At 35.6% G+C, this 12,124-nt stretch overlaps 1 protein-coding gene across 2 annotated transcripts in view; it reads right to left on the bottom strand.

Moving 5' to 3' along the window:
- The window catches only part of SMC6 (structural maintenance of chromosomes 6), a 38,535-nt gene that overhangs the window by 2,863 nt on the left and 23,548 nt on the right, over positions 1 to 12,124 (bottom strand). The window contains exons 21-27 of one of the 2 annotated variants that reach the window (XM_050894169.1): positions 10,134 to 10,304; positions 7,640 to 7,777; positions 6,737 to 6,882; positions 5,907 to 6,032; positions 4,305 to 4,410; positions 2,831 to 2,983; positions 1,016 to 1,113 (exon numbers count right to left, since the gene is read on the bottom strand). In XM_050894169.1, the coding sequence (XP_050750126.1) occupies positions 1,016 to 1,113; positions 2,831 to 2,983; positions 4,305 to 4,410; positions 5,907 to 6,032; positions 6,737 to 6,882; positions 7,640 to 7,777; positions 10,134 to 10,304 (938 nt within the window). Of the gene's footprint in view, positions 1 to 1,015; positions 1,114 to 2,830; positions 2,984 to 4,304; positions 4,411 to 5,906; positions 6,033 to 6,736; positions 6,883 to 7,639; positions 7,778 to 10,133; positions 10,305 to 12,124 lie in introns of those variants that run through there. The other variant, XM_050894170.1, reaches the window with a different exon arrangement.

The raw sequence follows: 12,124 nt of genomic DNA on the forward strand, positions 1-12,124 counted from the left end.
ATTTTATACATGTATAATCACTCACACCATACTAACAATGAGCAAAGTTACTAGACATGTATTTATACAGGCTTCTCCACTGATTATCCTAAATATATTTTTTCTGAAGGTGCCTCTGTACTTTTGTTAAATTAAATGTTTGCTGAAAATGCAACATGCAACAAAAGATAACAAAACCAAGCTGCACTTCAATTATTAAACTTTTAAACAGTAACTATACAGAAAATTCCTGTATGTTTTTTGAATACAGTTTCAGAAATTCCCCACAAAGCATTTCCACTTAATTAACAACAGAATACCATTATTCTACTATTTATAGATTTTAGTAGGGGAAGACAATTAAGAGTAAATCAACTTCATTTTGAAGACTGCTTAATTACCCTCCGCAGGCTTCACTGATTACATTTGGCTATTAGAGAGAAGAGTTGGCTGCATAAGGTTAGACAGTGACTGTCCCCTTAAGCTGGGTATGGCTTTACCAGGAACTTACATGGAGGTTTTTAAAGAATTTTGGGCTACTAGATCAAAAAAAGAAAACAAGGAGTAAGTTATCAGTTTCTAGATCAGTGATACTAAAAAACAAACACACAAACAAAAAACCCAAACCCAACAAAACCAACTCAAATGACAAACATCTTGAAAGTACTGTAGTATTAGCAGGAAAAATGGAAAAATGCAGTCTTCTGTTAATTTTGGGAGGGGAGAGGCAGATACAGGGCTAAAAGCTACCAGGAGCCTACTTTACACAATAAAACATTTCAAAAAGCTGTTCTACTTAAGATAAACTGATTCAAGTGCCACTGAACTATCATATTAAGAGACATTACGTAAGGAAGAGTGAAAAACCTAGTAAATTCCCAGAACCATCAGCAATGAACTCCTTAATTGTGTGATGTTCTACTGCTACAAACAGCAAAATCTCTTCCTCCTCATATTTACTTTTTTCAAGTTATATTCCTTGCAATAGAACTTCCTTGTAATTCTTGTACCAGGAAAAATAACACAACAGTATTACCTCATGCTTTGTGGGGTGAGCAAAATGAACTGTCGATGATGCTGAGAGTCAGCCACTTTAAGAATCATATCCATTGCAATTCTTCTGTTAACCATGTCCTAAAGACAAAAGATTTATCAGGTAGTGATACTGACTGTGTGCTTCACTGGCCTATTATTGCACAAGTTAGGACAAATGCTTAAGAATAAATTCATTAGAAAATATCTTAATAGAAAAACCTACCGGAATTAATTCATATACAGTAAAGCTTAGCTAAAGAAAAGTCTAATAAAAACTAAGCTGGAGAAACATTAGGGTTAAATTCTAAAAGCTACAAGTTATAGTCTGGGAAATTCTTAAACTCTACTTTTTAGTATACATGGAAAATAGAAAGCTTCTATCAGAACAATCACACAGTCCTAGTCACAATGTTCTTCTATCAGCGTTGATATACATGTAGTACTTCTTACTTTATTGGTATGCTGAGATGAACTGTATTTTAGTAGAATGTTTCCCATAAAATCCTGCCTCTTAAGGGCTGCATGAAACCTAAGATATTACGTAGCTTGTTTTTATTATGATTATTACTGTTATTATTATTATTACTATTTTGAACACAACCTTATGCATTAGGCTTACTGAAAAAGATGCTATTATTAGCAGGGGTTAAACAAAGCTCTGCTTCTATACATTGTTACACATGAAACTAGGTATCTTCCTTTCAAATATGCTGATGGAGTCCTCTTGTGGTGGGTCTCCAGGATTACACCAAAAGTAACTACAAAACGTAGAGACAGTAAGGTTGCGCTTACTGGCACAGCAGTGGAAAGACAAATTGTGTGGAATTATTTATGGAATAGATGACATGGAAGTTCTCTGCAGGGCCTATGGTTCTGACTATCCACCCTCTTCTGGACAGATGGATAAACTTCTGCACAACTAACTTGTAAAAGAGGACCTAAGCTTGGGAAGTCGGCTGAAAAATGACTGCTCAACCACCTTAGATACATACTTTCCTTTCTGAAATTCTTTATATACAAAGTATATTATCTTTTTTTCCCTCTTAAGCCTGTGACTCCCAGTAAATAAGTCATTGATAGGGGAGGGACACTGAAGGCAAAATGAAATAATCCAGTATCAACTCTATGTCTCACAGAACTAATTATTTTCTCAAACCACACCACACTGCATATTAATAAGGAAGAAATAAAATAAAAATATATAAAAATATTGGTTAATCGCCTATCTAGGGAAGCTGTACACAAAGATGACGTTTATCAGTTTTAGCTGACATTAGTATTTACTGTTCATTATTCTGTATTTGAGCATCTTGGAAAGATGCTACCTGGTGAAGTATAAAACAAGTTTCTGAGTAGCAATAGTGAACTCAATTGCTACACTTGCTCTGAAAAAAACCCACGTTGACCTCAAAATTGGTAGAAGCCAAAGCACATGCTAAGCCCAGAACTGTCACAGCAATATGCAGAGGCAACCTGTGACAAACACAGTAACAACTGCTTAGGGAACTAATAAAAAGTTATATTTTATGATTTTTGTGCTGAACTAAGGTTTAAGCATGTAAAGTAACAGAGATGGTCATAACTCTGGGTACCAACTTCAGAAAGCGAATAAGCTTCAAAAGTCACTAAGCAAAGTGAACAAGATTCCTAAGAAGTTTTGTTTTGGGGGATTTGGTTTTTGGTTTGGGGGGGTTTTATTTATTATCTACAGTTAACTATAGTGTTTTAAAATCTAACCAAATACAAATAACAAGCCAACTATTTCACTAATTTATACAAGTCAGAATGGCAAATGTAGTTTAAGTTTAAACTATACCATGTAGACATCAAATTCATCCAAGCATCTGAAAGGAGATTCAGTAATGGACCACAGAGAAAGAATGAAACAAACTGTTGAGAAGGAACGTTCACCTCCTGATAAGGATCTCACGTCATTAAGGGCAGCTTTGTCTTCCTCTCGAGGCTGAACCTTGAAATAAAAATATTACAGCAATTTTTAGACCTGAGATGAAGACTTACTAACAGAATCATAATTTTAATGGCAAACACATTACACATGAACAGATAGAGGTCACTTGAGAACAATTTTATGCACTTCACTGCCACTGTCATTCTGGAATGGGGTGGCTCCTAACCATTTAATAACACATTTCTACGATCACTGCAACTTTCTCCATCACAGTAAAATACGTTGAACAGATTGAATGACTCCGCCAGTGTTTTCTTACTTAATTCTCTATTTTTAATAGCTATTAAACAATGTTTAATAAATGTCAACCAGTGTAGTTATATTACAGTAAAATCCAATGGTTACCAGCTACAATAGAAAAGCAGGTAACTGATTTACAGCAGGAGTTTAAAGGAGGAACAGTTTCTTTACCAGAATACATGAAACATTGTGAAGAGTCCTTGGGTTCCATTGATTATGATGACACCTTACGGCACTCGCCCTTTAAGATTAAACTTAAGCATTTTCTTGTCCTGTTAATTGCATTACCTTTAACAAGTTATGCAGGAAATAAGAATTATTTTGGAGTGGGGTCTTTTGGTGGGGTTTGGGGCGGGGGTGGTGGTGTCTTTTTTCAATTTACGTTCCTTGACTAAATACAGATCTCTTGGATGAGAAACATGAAACATCAGCTATTAAAAAAAAAAAGTATTCTGATAAAGCCAGGTAATGACTTGACATTTTACGGACTGAGTTTGGGTTTTTGAGATACATATCCTTCACTTGTTTAATTAGGACTGTGTCAACACATATTTATGTTGTCACTACACAATTTTCCCCTCAATTCCTAAAACTGAAGTCTCCCACAGAAACAAAAGTAAATACTCCCATGACTAAAACTTTTTGGGAGGTATGTTAAAAGATACACAGAAAAAACATAATATTGAAGCTTTCAGCCATTAGAAGTTGTTTAAATAAAAACTAGAGCCATTATACAATCACACAAATAAAGGCAAACTTCCTATCAATGAAATAGGAATGAGTACTTTTGAAAGACTGACTAGGATGACACGCTAGTGAATTCTCATCCTCAGCATAAGACCATCCAAATTTATTCCATGTAATCTAGCAACCTGCCCATGTAAGATGGCAATATGGTTTTTGTTCTTGCCTGTTTTCAACAACATCCTACAATTTAGCATATCACATTTTGGAGAGGGGAGAACAATTTATTCTATCCTTTGCAATGCATGTTCTAGCAGCTGACATTAAAATAGTAATAATAATAATAATAATAATTCATTACATATTATGATAATTGAAGTAATATAAAATAACTTACTGTTATTGAAAGTGTCTCATTCTTGTGATCAAAAAGTATTTTTCCAGAGCAGGCTCGAATACGTAATAAATGGTCAAAGTAGAGTTTGCATCGTAAAGAAAGGAGCCTTAAATCAAGCAAACAAACATTAGGTCAGTAAGTTTTAAAATACATGAAAAAGCGACAACAGATTTTTATCAACAGTTCCACATCATAATCTTAAATATTAAGCCTTGCTCCACTAATAACATTTTCCCAAATCAATTATGCTCTTGAGTGGATGACATTCGATACTGGACCTATTGGAGAGAATCACTGACACAAAGTAACAAGGTAAGAAATCCAGATGTACAGGTTTTGTATTTTCTAGAAGTCTGTTTCAATAGACTGGAAGCTTTTTACACCATTCTTCCACAACTTCAACAGAAAATGACCACATTCCACTTCTTTCCTATGCAGTATTAGGACTGCACAGTAAGGATAGTAAAGAACTTACGCAGACTCTGCTAGACTCCAGGAATTAAAGAGTGTTGAGTACTAATTTCTCCCCCATCCCCTTCCCCCCCAATTCTAGCATATAATTCCCCAATAGACAATACATCACAGTTCCTTCAAGAAAGAACTATCGTTCTTTAACACATCTTAAAGTGGGATTCTCCCCACCCCACTGGGGGAGGGGGAAGCGGCTGCGTGGTGCTTAGCTGCTGGCTGGGGTTAAACCACGACAGATTCATATTCAATTTTGGGCACTAGGAACAAGATTCAGTTTGACATATATGGGCACCATAAGGCAAGCATCAGATTCTGCAGGTAAATCTTACCCACTGTTATTTCTATACTTCCACCTGCAAAGGTTGGGATTCTCCTGATTATTACTATTTATCAGGATCATACTGGCACCGCCTCCAAATCTCAGATCAAAAAGTACAAAAAGCAGAGCCAACACAGATATCCCTCAATTTCTGCTGAAGGGAATGATAAACAATAAAGGACTGCATTGGAAAACAGACCATCAGTCCTTTTGAAGGGAGGCCACCACAAAATCTTCATTGATAGGTATAGGATACTAAGGGACTGAAGCTAGAAAGAGGTAGCACTCCCGCTATGGAAACTCCATGAGAGGAGAAGCTGTCAAATTGCAGAATCTGAACAAAGATCTTAAGAGTTCTTCAGCACGGGGCAGAGAAAAAGTGTTTGGCCCACAATGAAATTATGTGAGCACAGCACCACTAATTGTACTCAACGAAAATGAGTGGCAGTCCAGATGATTTCAATGCTAGTATGTTGCTGATATTTTACTGACCAAAACCACCACTGAAACACCGAAACAGAACGGCCTTGCATTAAGTCAGCATAGTTGAGGCCTTTAGTGTGAAGCAAAATACAGCCTCCACTGATCACGTTGTTTTTCCAGCTGTCAGTCCGGGCTGCCTCTAAACTGTCAGGCACGATAGTATTGGATCTGGGAGCAAGATTAGGTTAGAAAGATTGCTGTGAATACCACCTTAAAGATATCTCATTCTCACAGGTCTGCTCTATAATTTTCACCCTGGAACATGGGCACATACTTCTGTCTACATGTTAGTTTATCTGAAACCTGAAATTACAGTAAAATTAACTCACCTTAAGAATTGCCGATATATTTTGAATCTCTGTGTCATTATTTCTTCCAGTAGCCTAATAAATTTCTTTAAATTCTTTACTTTACTGTTTGCATCCTCATATCTTTCCTTTGCATCATGAAATTGCCTGTTTTAATTAACAGAAAATCTACGATCAACATGCATTACATTAAAACCAAGCTATTGTTGTAAATGCTGAAAATCAATTTGCTAATCAAAACATTAAAATAAAAACTTTCTTGTGAGGATCTACGTTAAAGCTAAAAGCATTTGATGAGTCAAGTAAGACACTGTTCACAAATAAAAAGTAGTCAAAAATTAAATTTTACTTCTATTTTTAATTCTTTTGAAAGGAAACTCTTACACCAAGGAGAACGAATGACTGGGCTCCCCGTGCTCAAGAATATCCAAGGTGTGTGATTCCTTGAAATACACTGCAGTCAAAACCTCAAGTAATTGCCTAACTTCTTCATTAGTTATTCAAACTAGAAGTATGCTTAATGCTCGTTGCATCACAGAACAACAGCGAGTTATGTTCGCACCACACAGTCATAATTGGGATACTTCTAAACACTAAGAGGGTATCTGATTATTGGTAACTTCATATATATAGTACAGACACTGTCTAAAATCACGAAAGGGTATTTCAACACTTCTAAACCTGTTCAGTACTGGTTGACTGAGCAATCAGCACAGCATGTTTCCATACCTTAGTACATGGTTTAAGCACTAAAAACACATACAAATGCATTGTGAGTCAATAAGAAAACTCTTCTTTCCCCTATCTTTTCCATTTTACCTGAACTACTTTAGACTTTAAAGATTACTTACTGTACTATTTCTTCTCTGTTTCCATGGCGATCATTTTCCGAATTTATCCTCTCTCTCAAGCGATTCATTTCTGCATCAAGACTCTTAACAGTTCTGCTGACCTCTATGCGCTCGGAGTAGATTTGCCTAGCTTGTGCCATTTTTTCCTAAAGTAATGTTTGAAACTCAATTAATTGTTACAGTTTTAAAAAATCTGTTTAGTCTTCACAACAAATATTGTGTGCTATGAAAAAACAAAGTCTCCAAGCAAGAACTATGTTTCTGTATCGTTCTTTCTGTACTTATCACAGTAAACCTAGTCATCATTAACAATTTTACTAACAACATTTATAGGTAGTTATTTCAGTGCTAAGAACTGTATCCATCTGAGATCTTTAATATGTTCACAGTTATTTAGCTAATACAGATAAATAAGGAATCAAATTCACCATATTTAAATAGGACAGTCTTCCAAAAGTCTTTGCAGATGTGATTTCAGAGTTAGTTAATAAAGCTTGATTAGATAAGTCTTCAAAAGATCAGGTATGAGGTCTGTACAAGGAAAAACCTAGCATCCAAAAAACCAGAACAGTATTATTCAACTTAACTTAAAACACAAATTTTAAGGTTAAGTAATTTTAATCTTTTCATAGCAAAATACAGAAGATGTAGTCCTAGATGGATAACCCCTAACTCATCTGTCAAGACAGAAATGGTGCTCTGCCAGACAAAAAGAGGCCTTGTTTCATTTATACAAAATTACTTTTACTTGATTTAGATAGTCAGCTTAAGACATAGCTGAGAGAATACTCAGTGTAGCTGAGTATTAATATGGTCCGTATGTTGTACAAGTGGAATGATTTATTAAGTATTAGAAGGATCATGACCATCTGACTTCAATAAAGAAAAAAAACCCACACCTACCTCTAATTCTTTTTCTTTGGCAGCTAGTAATTCTTTATGTCTTTTTATGCAAGCCAAGTGTTCTTTCTGTTTGTCTTCATAGTGCTGCAAACAGCGTTTACTGTTTTCCACTTCTGAGTCAGCTTGGTTTAATTCATCCTGTTTGGAATAAATCAAGGTGTGAGCTGTTTGGGGTAGATTCCTAAGCATCTCTCTAATGTTTACTGACTTATCACAGGTAATTATGTTGTTTTTAACACTGTCTAATTTATTTTGTTTTCAGTAAGACTACTCCTTCTAAAGTCCAGGAGCTTTAGCAGCAACTTATCAGAAAGTCTATACTCAATTTACAAGGACATAATAAATGCTTGTAATGTTTTTAGGAATCACATCTTGAGGGGATGTTTTAATCTTTGGGGGGAAAAAAAAAGCCATCCTTTCTCCTAAACCTCCAAAAACTACATTTATTTTTTGCACTCATTCTAGCAAGGACTTCTGATGCCTGTGTGACATCAGCCAGAACTGTATTTCTGTGTGGAAATTCAGTGTCCTGCTATACCTATAATATGATGTAGACTATAGCAACTTCTATACTACGTAAGTGTTGATACAGTTGAAGTGATATCATATCTTTCCAGAGAAGCAAAGAGGTATAAAGAATGACATAAATTAGAAGACAATTTTCTTCCTCATCCCTGTCAGCTAGATGGCTTATCTTAAAAAACAAAAATAAAAACCAAACCCAAACCAAACAAAAACAACAAAAAAAAACACCCCAAAAAAACCAAAACCAAAATAACAAACTGTCGTGGTTTAACCCCAGCTGGCAACTAAGCACCACGCAGCCGCTGGCTCACTCCCCACCCAGTGGGATGGGGGAGAGAATAGAAAAAAAGTAAAACCCTCATGGGCTGAGATAAAGACAGTTTAATAGGACAGAAAGGAAGGAAAAACAATGATAATCATAATAATAATAATATGACAATAATAATACTAAAGGAATTTCACTATACAAAACAAGCGATGCACAATGCAATTGCTCACCACTCATCGACCAATGCCCAGTTAGTTCCCAAGCAGCGATCTGCCCCTCCCAGCCAACTCCCCCCAGCTGATATACTGGGCATGACGTCATATGGTATGGAATATCCCTTTGGCCAGTTCAGGTCAGCTGTCCTGGCGGTGTCCCCTCCCAGCTTCTTGTGCCCCTCCAGCCTTCTTGCTGGCTGGGCAGGAGAAGCTGAAAAATCCTTGACTTGGTATAAACACTACTTAGCAACAACTGAAAACATCAGTGTGTTATCAACATTATTCTCCTACTAAATCCAAAACATCCCAGGATACCAGCTACTAGGAAGAAAATTAACTCTATCCTAGCCAAAACCAGGACACAAACAAGAAAACCAACCATCACCAACAATAATGGATGCTCTTACCTTTTTCTAATCCTGCCTTAAAGCCACAACTTGCTGTATGTGAACAGTTCATTAAACAACTGTAGAACACATAGCAGTACATCTAATTCAAAATCCTTTCAGGAATTTAAGAGTTGCCCTCTATTGTGTTTAGTACTCTTAATAATGAGCAATAATGTTCTAATATTCTGAATAAATCTATTCTCTTTCCTTACACAGTGGTTCTTTTTAAACAGAACATATCTTTAGAATTTCTATATTAGATACATTATAACTAACATATTTATCAGTGGTTTTCCTTACCTGTTTCCTTCCTCTTTTTGTTTGTTCTTGCTTTTTTAATTTGGGCTGACTACATAGCAATAGACAGTTTAAGTGAGGCATATAAGAGATTCCTATAGTGATCTTTCTAAGTTTTTTCCTCATTCCATCCTTCTACAAGTTTACAATACTGTAGACATGCTGGACTCTTATTTCTGTTTCCCATTTTCAAACCATTAATTCTTCTTGGCGACATGAGATTGCCTTCCATTTGCCAGTATGAAATTTTGTATGTCACCACTCTGCTATTTATCTTAAGTCTTGCTACTTCTCTGCTATTTCCAGGTGTCTTCTGTAGTCTTGAATAATTAAAACTATGTATTGGTACCTTCTGTGATTATGCAACTTTATAGAATAACAACCATTTCATATAGAACTTCAAATGTTATTTTGAAAACTGAACAGTTATGAACACTCTTAGCCAGGCCTTATCAGAAACAAACAAATAAGCCAAAACAACAAATGTGATGCACTAAAAAGGAAAGTCAAGGAAACTATTTTTCCTTCCTTTTCAGTCCATGACTAAAAACACCTGGAAACAAACCCTCTTTAAACATAAAACACTATAGCAACTACACTTAACAATCAACATCACCTTCAAAATATCGCCAGGCTTATTTCTTGACATGCTCTAGATGGAATGCTCTGTTTCCATTTTCATTGGTAGACCTTAAACGTATCAGGAAGGAGCATACTCTTTTCTCCTGCCTCCTTTTAACCTCATTCCCCTTGCCACACAAAGGGAACGAATTAAAAATACAATATGAAATTATTGCTACCTTAATTGGACCAGCAATTTCTTCTACTTGATGAATTTTTTCTTTCATTTCTTCAAATTTTTTTTCAGCTATCTGAAGAATATTTTTCAGTTCTTCCATTTTTCTGCTTTGTTGCTGCATGTCTTTTTTTACCGATTCCATCTTACCCTTATTTTCTTCAGCTTCATCTTCCTGTCAAAACATATTAAAATGAAGAATAATAAAAGGAGACATACATTTGCAAATTACTGTACAGCTTTTTACTTTATTATCACTATCAGGGTACACGATTACATGCAATACTCTGTAACTCTAATAAGAATACAAGCAGCTCAATGTAGTTGTCACTAAAGCCCAAAAGAAGAGACTGACTGATCTTGTAGGAGACCACTAAATCAAACTGCAAAATAAAAAGTGGAATTTCCTAATTATCTGACTGAAAATTAAAGGGACTTTATTTGGGAGTTGTGATGAAACGACTAAAGGGGCTAGGATTTTGTGAAGACTTAGCCATGCTAATATTTTACTACAGTAATTTTTTTAAACAAAAGAACAAGGTAACTTCCCTCTGGATCTGTGACAGAGTATATACATCCAGTATACAAAAGAATACAGGAAGAATAAGTGGATCATCACTGTTCCCTAGGAAATTATACCATTCGTAATGAATTATCATCATACGTACTTTCTGATTCAAAAAGACAAATATTCCAAAACCTGGGAAAAATACGTAAATGAAACCTTGTATTGCTAAGATTCTTTTTCACGATCAAACAATTGCGAAATCAAGGCAGCAATGAAAGACAAATACCAAGTGAAAGAACAGCAATTAATCCATAGTAGTGGTCAGAAAGTGCAGAAAACAGAAAACCAACAAAAATCCAAGAAAGGAATAAGGAGAAGCAAATATATAAATCTACCAGTTGCATAAGACCGTTATCAGAAGGCAACAGTAGAAATGTTGATGTTGAAAAAGCAAGTGTCCAAAAGTTTTTAAACAGGAAGATATTCTCCTACAAAAAGGTAATAGCCTATTTTTCCATCTCACCAAAAGGACAAAGACTATACTTTTTTTAAAACCAACAGAACTAGATTATCTGGAAAAGAGAAACCCTACAAGAGCTTACAGAATCTGTACTGATCCCTTTTTGAGTAAATTTTGAAATGTTTACTTACATGCACGCGTGTGCACACACACTGAAAGACAGACTACCGAAAAATTGTGAGCTTGTGCCAACATCAGAAGTGACAAAAAAAAAAAATTCTGGGCAACTGAGCCTGTCATTGATCCCAGATAAAATAGTGGGAAAACTGGCATGGAATTTAACTGAAACAACTGTCGTCAGGATTATTACTAACAACTATCAACACGATTCTCAGAATTTAAATCTTGGCCATTTATACATTAGCTTATTACAGAGTAGCAGTTGAAATTCATGGCCACCAACATACAAATCACAATAGAATATCACACATTTTTTCTCTTCTTAAACTACTATACGCACATTCTAAGAACACATGGATAAGAACTTTGAAGGAATCATCATACTACCCTGATCCTTCCCTAGGGCGATATATGAACTTTAAAACTTCTGTGTGGTGAAGCTACAGCAAAGCAAGAAACTGGGGGTTCAGGGCAGAGCAGCAGTGCTGTGGCATTAATTATGCTCCAGAGTGGCCTTTACCTATGTTTTGATGATGCCACTTCTGACGTCCAAATCTACAGTGCCACTTCTCCCTAACCAGAGTTTTACAGTACTGCGGGTCTGGAATGAGGAAAGCAAATGCATGGAATATCCCTTTACAAGACCACCTTGCCTTCCATAAACCTGCAGTGCTATTGGTTTGAAAAAGGGCAGTAGTACAAGAAACAAAGAAGAAAAAAAGAAGAAAAAAACCCGAAACAAAACCTCACCAAAAATAAATAAGATCATGCCATTGCCATAATTGTAGACATTCTGTAAAGTGTTACATTCTTCACTATTTATCCAACTTGTACACTAGTTGAAAAT

The sequence above is a fragment of the Gymnogyps californianus genome, chromosome 3 (assembly GCF_018139145.2).
Source record: "Gymnogyps californianus isolate 813 chromosome 3, ASM1813914v2, whole genome shotgun sequence".
Classification (NCBI taxonomy): Eukaryota; Metazoa; Chordata; class Aves; order Accipitriformes; family Cathartidae; genus Gymnogyps; species Gymnogyps californianus.